Source organism: Phascolarctos cinereus, unplaced genomic scaffold (assembly GCF_003287225.1).
Source record: "Phascolarctos cinereus isolate Bilbo 61053 unplaced genomic scaffold, phaCin_HiC Scaffold_5;HRSCAF=322, whole genome shotgun sequence".
Lineage (NCBI taxonomy): Eukaryota > Metazoa > Chordata > Mammalia > Diprotodontia > Phascolarctidae > Phascolarctos > Phascolarctos cinereus.
Genome location: NW_027555958.1, coordinates 232275205 through 232283484, shown reverse-complemented (window position 1 = coordinate 232283484; position 8280 = coordinate 232275205). Strand labels below are relative to the sequence as shown.

Genomic DNA, 8280 nt, shown 5'->3' with positions numbered 1-8280 from the left:
ACGTGTGAGTGACTAGCTGGGTAGGGTGGCTAACCCAGCTCTCAGACTGGAAGAGCCCTGCTCTCCCAACCGCGTGTCCGGCCCGTAGTGCACGCTCGCCCCCTGTCGGCTTTGAGCTGCCCAACTGCGGCTGAACGTGGAGGGAGGGGAAGAGGAGGAGGAGGAAAGGTCTTGGCCGGAAGTGACATAAACAAGGGGCGCCGGGAGGTCGTGCTGCTGAGTCGCGTCCATGTGGAGCTGAGGCCTTGGGACTACCTGCCATGGCTGCGAGCGGGTCCTCGGTGCCGCCTCAGGCGGTGCCTCCTGCAGGGGCCTCAGGCGGAGGGACGGGAGCCCCCGAGGGCGTTGGGGAGTGGCTGCGGGGCGCCTATCGCTTTGCCACCGACAGGAACGACTTCCGGAGGTAACTGGGTCCTTCTCCCTCGCCTTCCCCTCGGCCGGGGGCAGGGTGGCTCCCCTTCCTCCCTTCCTTCCTTCTCCTGTGGTTGCAGGAGGGATCCCCAAAGCCCGGCTTGGCCCCAGCGGGGGCGGGGGGCGGTGCGCGAGGACGTGGGCTCCAGGCCTGACTCTGCCACTGACACGCGGTGTCACCTTGGGACAGTCACCTTCCCTGCGTGAGGAAGCCGCTGTTTTTATGGTTTTCCCTGTTTTCCTCGTCTGTAAAATTAAGGGAGAGTTGGACTAGATGAACTCTGAAGGCCTTTTTAGGTCCATAGTTCCATTTTCCCAACATCAGGCAGGGCAAGAGAATTTCCTGTGGCCTCTTTTGCTTATCTCGTTTTATCGCCTAGGCTCATTTTATCCTTAAATGCGAACTGCTGTTATAACAGTAGCCCACATTTTCATATGAGACTTCCCACAGGACTTGTGGGGAAACCTGTCATGTAGATAAAAACATTTTCTACGTCTTGCAGGCGAGGAAAGGAGGTTCAGAAAAGTCGAAACACCTAATCACTGTGATTTGAACCTGTTTCCAGACTCATTATGCCCTAACACTCACCATCTCTTTGGTGTCTGAATTTCTCCACCTGCTTTTCTGGGGACCCCACTCAGAAATTGGGAATCTGTAATGACTTTCCAGTTCTTTTCCTGCCTGCCCAGTTTCTCTTTAGAGGTAGGCAGTTCCTGTTCTTTAAGGCATAGTAAGTAGTTCTTTTATCTATGTCTTGACGCTGTCCTTGAATTTTAGGGTGCTAATCAAAAGCACCCTAAATGACAATCCTGGCATTTGAGGAAAGGGTTTAAACGTCCCCTTACTTTTGTTGCCTCCCCTGGAAGGTAAGTTTTTCTCTGGGTGTTATAGGGGAATTAGGCCCTTCACCAATGCTAGGACTTTTAAAGATTTCTCTGCTTTCCAGGAATTTGATAGTTAATTTGGGACTCTTTGCTGCTGGTGTCTGGCTGGCTAGGAACCTGAGCGACATTGACTTGATGGCACCCCAGCCAGGCCTGTAGCACAGCTGGTAAGTACCCAAGCTATTAGAAGCATACACAGGACAAGTGAAAGTCTTTTGAGTTATCATGTCTACATCTTAATGTACATTCCCTATCCATTGAGTGTAGGGAAGTGAAAAGCAGAAAGTTAAAACTCAAGTCCAATGTATTTTTTCCACAGATGTTACTAGTGACTTCATTTCTAATACTGCCTTCTGTGATCTGAATGCAGTTTCTTGGAAGCTCTATCCAACCTGCAGCTATGACCATGACATGACCATCAGAAGACCTGCTTTGACTGGCTACCACAAATTTGATTCAGACTTGCTACATTCCCTTCTGTACACTAGATATCTTTCTTCCTTGGTCAGTCTATGATCAGCCATAGCTTCAGTCTCTACTTAGGCATGGTCTGAGTATAGGTATATTGCCTTTGCTCCATATATCGTATATATCTTCCAGATCCTTGCAGGTTGGGCAGATGCCAGGCAGGGAGTGTGTTGCAAGGATATTTGCTGTTCTCTTCAGTTACACAAAGATTTTTTTTCTCCTAAAATGTTTGAAATAAAGACAGTTAACAAAGACCCTGGGATTTTATTCTTTTAATAAGAAACTTCAGCTTACAAAAACAAGGTGTAAAAAGAGTAAAGATTTACAAAAATCATAAAAACATGATTCATATTTCACACCCAAAAGAGAACAGAACAGGCCCCCATCGTGGGTTGTAAAAGGGGACTTGTCAGCTGCTTAAAGGGAAAACAAAACTAAAAAAGTCCTGACCAGGCAAACTGCAACCACCAGAAACTGATGTTGGTAATTGTGGGGTAAAACTCACCTAAAAGGAACATAAATTTTGAGCAGGATTTCAAGGGGGTGGGATGCCAGTTTGGTGTTGCATAGCATTTTAGTGCTTTAGGCAGGTTTTAGAGTTGCCACCAGGATACTTGCTGGAATGCAGGTTCGAGTCTGGAGACATTGAGGCCAAAGAAGTGCATGAGTGTGTGTTTTATACCAAGAAGCCAGTGGGGAAGCAGCCCAAATTGTAACCCAAATAAGGTGCATGAAAATGATTTCACTTGAAAAAGACACTGCCAGACCTAATATGGAAATATAAAGAACATAAGAGCTCAAGGTTCTTTATAAACAGAATATGCAAGGAGTTGATTTAGAGATCTGGGAATGAGGGAGAATCTTCAACTGCTTAAAAATGTTAAATGTAGATGTCAGCTGTCTTCAGAAATTTCAGTTTCTGGGGCAAATGAGAGCATTAAAGACTAAGCTGTTAACTAGAAAGGAAAACAGGCCCTACAGAGACTCCTGTAGAGGAGGAAAAGGGTTGGTCGAACAAGGTACCCTTAGCCAATTAAAGATCTGACCTAGCCAATTACTGATCAGATTTGGAAGCTCCAACATGTTTGAGTCCTTGTCTCCGAAATTTGCATTTAGCTCTGGCTACATACTTAGTATCCATTTAGGCAGTTTTTTCCCCTTTTTATTTAACACAGTGCTTTGAACATCATAACTGTTCACTGTTTGTGGAATTGAATTTCCTGAAGGGCTAGATGAGTGGGGATGCTTTTGGCTCAAACTTTTATGAGGCATCTGTTGTGTGGTATGAGATGTGTTCTAGAATCTGGCCTCCTGGAACTTCATTTTTGCCTCAAGATGGCAGAATATAGTTTTTCCTTCATTCACTGTCAGAATCCTAATCCTGCCATTTGTGTAAAGTAAACAGATGATTGATATGATTTTCTTCCTAGGCATATCCCAATAGAAATATCCAAAAGGATAGTACTTTTCTATAAACAGGAGAGTGCTACTACTACCTATGTGGTACTGGGCAAACGCCTTTCTGGGCCTCATTTTCCTCACCTATAAAATGAATGTCAGACTATGTGATCTCCAAAGTCCCTTACAGCAGAAAATCTGATTATAGGAAACCATGAGTCTAGTAGATAATATAAAGGATATAGTTTAAGCAAGAAATGTGAATCACAAAGATCAGGCTCTCTGGGTTAATTTGGGAGAACAGTGATGCTCTGACCTCAGATCCATAAAGTATTGTTAAAATGAATAAGCACTACACAAATGAGACCAAAGATCAGGTTTGGTGCTACTGCTGTCAGTGGTGAAGGCAGATAATATTTTAAGTCACAGTAGGCATTCTAGGCAATAACCTGGCCCAATCTTAAAGGAATACCAACCAACACATGGTGTTAAAATTTATAGTCCACAAAAGCCAGTGCTTATTTAAAACATCTCAGATCTACTCAGAGCTGTGAATAACCTAACACTGCAAAATAAAAGCAGTTCTTCAGATCAGTTAAAATTTAATCTTAGAGGCAGCTAGGTGGTGCAGTGGATACAGCACTGGCCCTGAAGTCATGAGACCCCAGTTCAAATCTAGCCTCAGACCAAACACTTGACACTTACTAGCTGTGTGATCCTGCGCAAGTCACTCAACCCCAACTGTGTTTAAAAAAAAATCTTTAATGGCACCTTGATATTAACATTTTAAGAAACCTTCTGGGGGGAATTTCGGCTTACTTTCAAGAATGCAAGTGGGAAGGATTTTGTATAAAACATGTCCTGCAAAAAGTTAGGAATTTGATGCCAGTATAGCTAATGAACCAGTAAATTCCAAAAGGGAACTAAGTCAGTTTCCTGGTAACCAATCATCAGTTATGGGAAATGCTGATTTCTTTTTCATATCCAATTGTCAATTAAGATTTTGCTGTCATTTGGTGTCTATACACCTTATATTTTCCCCAAGTCAGATAACTCATATTAATATGATCCCTTCAGTCTTACGGAGGCTGTGACGCATGCTATTTAAAAAATGCTGTCTTAAAGTGGTGCCTTGGATATTAAATTGGAAAATGTTTTCTGAGATCCAAGATACAGGAAGCAGAATAAGAGGCAGCAAAAAAAAAAAAATCACCCTTTGATTAAGTCTTGTAGCTACAGCACATGTAAAGCTTTAAGTGAGATTCATGTAACTTTATACAAGATGGTTTAAATCAAAGGCCTGTGCTAAAGGGCAAATTCTGCATTTAAGATATAAATCTATGATTGTATTTAGAAACTTAAACACTTTCAGTACCTCAAAAGTCATCCACTGTGTATGTGGATGCCTCCCTTGCAGGAAAACTGCTATGAAAGCTTTGTCTAAGACATCACCTTCACAAAACTGACAAGATACAAATTGTCAGATGGGTTTTAGATGGTGAGATATTTAAAAATTATCTTATGGAATGCCTCTCATGTATCCAGTGTTACCACTACTGGTCAGGATTAAATGAACAGACCAGAAGCTACCTAATAGAAGGTTACCAGGCTCTTTCACCCTCCTCCCAGCTGGCTGTTCTACTGAACACACTAGGTTTGCTTGTGGTTGTCTTCTCCAAGGGATTTAGGGGATGGGAGGGATGGAAGGACGTGAGTAGGGAGGGAATGTTGAGCTGTCCTATTAAATAGTACAGCTGAGCCTCCATGATAACCGTAACATTCACATGTAGGGGACTGTTGCATTTATTACACTACTGCTTGGAATTCTGTGCAAAGAACTTCAGTTCACACTTGCTCCATTTCAGGAGGAACCAATTTTGTGTTGCTTTTAACTGTTTAACTTTTAACAGTACCTCTGTCATTGTTAGAAACTGAAAGACCTTTTCTAAAAATTTGTGCTCTGCTGCTCCTCCTCCCACACTACAATGAACACAAGTCTCCTAGGAAAGAGAGAGGCTGTGTCTGGGGAAGGGCAGTTCTCCCAACCTGATTAGAAAAGGCCTGAGTTACCACCATCTGCAGCAGACAAGTTGGGTGAAGGAAGAAGGGAGTGGGGAAGAATCTGCCTTTGAATAATCACAAATACAAAGATTTTGGACACGTACAATAAAATACACCAAAAGTTGAGAACTGCTGGTAAGAACAACTTGCATCCACACAGATATGAAATGTTAAAAAATATGATACTAAAAGTCCTTGAAAAATCACACAAATTCCTTTGTCACTTGACTGATGAGGGGATCCTTTCCCTAAAATCTCATGTCCCATGCAAACCATAACTGGGTACAAGGCACCAAATTGCATGAATTGTATAAAATTAGTTCACAAAGCTTTATCAATAAAGTAAAGCAAATTCCCCTTTCCCCCTCCCTAACCCCTGCTCTGGCCTTCCTCCCACCCACCCCCCAAAAAAGTTCTCATTATGTGACTATTGTCAAACCTCTGCTTCAGCTTACATGGGAGCCCATTGGCCCAAAAAGCACCCATTGTGCCAACCAACCCCAGATCGAATGGTCTTTTCTTGCACTTGGCTGGACCTAAGCATAGGCAGAGTAGGGAACTTTTTACAATCATTGACTCAAGAAACCTTTCCATTCAAAACAAAAATAAACTCTGCTATTGAGTCCATAGGACACATTAACACTTCTACAGTTTCCTATTTTATTTTTGACATTTTGAGAGACATCTGGAAATTTACAGTGTGGCACTGCCTCCTACCCTGAGAAGGGAGCTGAATCTAAGCTGGCAAGGGCCCTGCCTGGTCTTATAAGGGCTTCAGTTCTTGGCTGCCCAAGGGTTAATTGTTGATTAACAATACAGTAGCACACATGTTTGCCTCAGGGTGAATGAAAATATCAAAGTCAGACTAGTTTGAGGTAAAACACCTTTTGGGGCCAGGATGCCTTCATCTGGGAAAGCAGATCATAGTGGAAAGTTCTGGGAAAGCAGATCATAGTGGAAAGTAAATGTGCTGGCCAAGTGGCAAGTGTTCTGGGAATGAGATTTTAATGAATCACTTACTTGCTCTTTGGAGCAAAGTGGGTCCATGAGGTTTCAGTTATTAGAACTTGGATTCGATTTTGTGGCCTTTACTTACAAGTCTTACTTGGTTCTTAACCTTCTTTTCTCATGTTGGAAAGCAAGATGCAACTAAGACCTGTCTATGTCCAAGATTTACATAAATTAAAAAAGGGCATTTTACTCTGAACATTTTTCATTTGAGCTTTGAAATTTGGGCTGACTCACCTAGTGGGAAGGAAGCCCTACCCTAGTTTTCAAAGTTACAGCTCAAATTCTACTCTCATTTAGCTTCCAGTGTTGACTTGGCCTCTTAAAACTTCTGCCCTGCCTGAAACAGGGTACTTCGGGTGGCAGTTCTCATGTTTCTGTATCATCTAATTTTATAAAAAGTTTTTAAAATCATTTTGATCTATTGGTGCTTGGCCAAGTTAAGCATTTACTTTACACATTCTTTAATCAGCTTAATAATCCTTATAGCTATTTGGTATAAAACTATTTTTTTAAAAATTAAATTTGAGTATTTGTATTAACCTATCACATCATGTTGCTTTTTATCTTTTAAAAACAATTTCCCTCCGGACTGGCCAGAGGAATGGAGTAGGTACTAATAGAGTCTTTTCTATCTTTTCATTTCTATGATTCTAGAATAATAAATATAGGATTCAGTGAAAGATGAGGCACGATTCTTATTTTCCTTTTAACAGGTTTACTATCCTTAGCTCTTGGGGTAAATGGGTTTTGCTGTCACCACGAAAAACATTGTTCCCAATTGTGTTGATTAACAATTTGGGCCTTGAGAGCTTAACTCCACATCAGAACCTCCTCTGGTGGCCCTGGCAGCTGTGACACTTTAAAACAGTGTACAGCAGAAAGCGAGCCCTGGGCAAAGCTTATATAAAGAAGCCTGCAGGAGACAATATAAACCAAACAGCATAAAAAATGCTATACGCTATCGCTTCCAAATAAAAGCTAAATATTACAGAAACCTCACAGTGTTGGAAAAAGCAAGTTTAATTCAAAGTATAGTTACTCCCTTCCCTATCAGGGTAAGCCATCCTTTGTCTGTAATGTCTCTATGTCTCAGTGCTGTTTGGTAGGTCATTTGGGAGAAGCCATCTCAAAAGAGGTCAACAAATGCTACAGATCTGCTTGGGAAATCTGATTCATTAGCATGGCTAAACCTATCCTCTTTCTTCAGCCTCTTCCCTTCCCCTCCCCACCCTCCCAACTTTTCTCCTTCCCAAACTCCCTTCCACACTTACTCCATTCAAATGACAGCTGTACCTCTACCTGAATTCAAATATTAATGTAATATACTCAGTCAAAAGATGAGTATTCATAGTCATAAGCTGAGGCTTCATTCACTGCAGCAACAGCTACAATGCTGTTATGGTTTGCAATTGACTTTCAATAGGGTTGCCACAGCCAGAGGACTCAGAAGGTAAGCTCAGTGGTGGCTGGCTATTAAGTAGGGTACATTCGCATTTAAGGTCAACCTGTGAAATTTCATTCTAATTTTTTGCTACAAATCCAATTTAAATAGTAAGGTACATTTCACCAGCACCTGGGTCATATCAGCTTTTAATTCTCTGACAGGTAGTATAGTTCTAAGTGATCTTGAATTCCCAAGAAATTTAGGAGGGATCTGGCCAGGCCCAGAAGCAGCAAACTGCACAGCCATAGTGGGAACAGGTTGGTGAGCAACTTCTACTCCTCAGAATGATATAAAATCTTCAAGTGTATGATGGAGGCCCATGCTTTTTGTGATGTCTGTACTGTCAGTGAGTTGGGCTATGAAACATGGTAAAAACCATTCAAGTTAAACACCAGACTGAAGGGCTTCCCCATTCCCAATGATCTGACTTCTGGGGAAGCCTAGAAATACATGGCTGACCCAAGGACAGACTTATAGATCTTAGGTCCATGATTTAGATCCACAGCTCTAAGACTTGCTTCAGCAATGAGGTAAGGAGTAGAGTGCAATGGATGGCCTTTACTGATCTTGTTGCATTCCTATGGGAGCTGCCCTTTCTGCCA

The 8280-nt window shown here is 42.1% G+C and overlaps 1 protein-coding gene across 2 annotated transcripts; it reads left to right on the top strand.

Annotated features, from left to right (window-relative positions):
* Window positions 1-170: 170 nt before the first annotated feature.
* Window positions 171-2018, top strand: TOMM6 (translocase of outer mitochondrial membrane 6). Of its 2 annotated transcripts, none has more exons than XM_078155370.1 (3): window positions 171-403; window positions 1359-1463; window positions 1667-2018. In XM_078155370.1, the coding sequence occupies exons 1-2, from the start codon at window positions 261-263 to the stop codon at window positions 1453-1455; spliced, it is 240 nt and encodes a 79-aa protein (XP_078011496.1). In that variant the 5' UTR covers window positions 171-260; the 3' UTR covers window positions 1456-1463; window positions 1667-2018. The 2 variants fall into 2 exon arrangements, with proteins under 2 accessions (XP_078011496.1, XP_020835410.1); XM_020979751.2 differs by having other exon boundaries at window positions 173-403; window positions 1616-2018.
* The last annotated feature ends 6262 nt before the right edge of the window (window positions 2019-8280 follow it).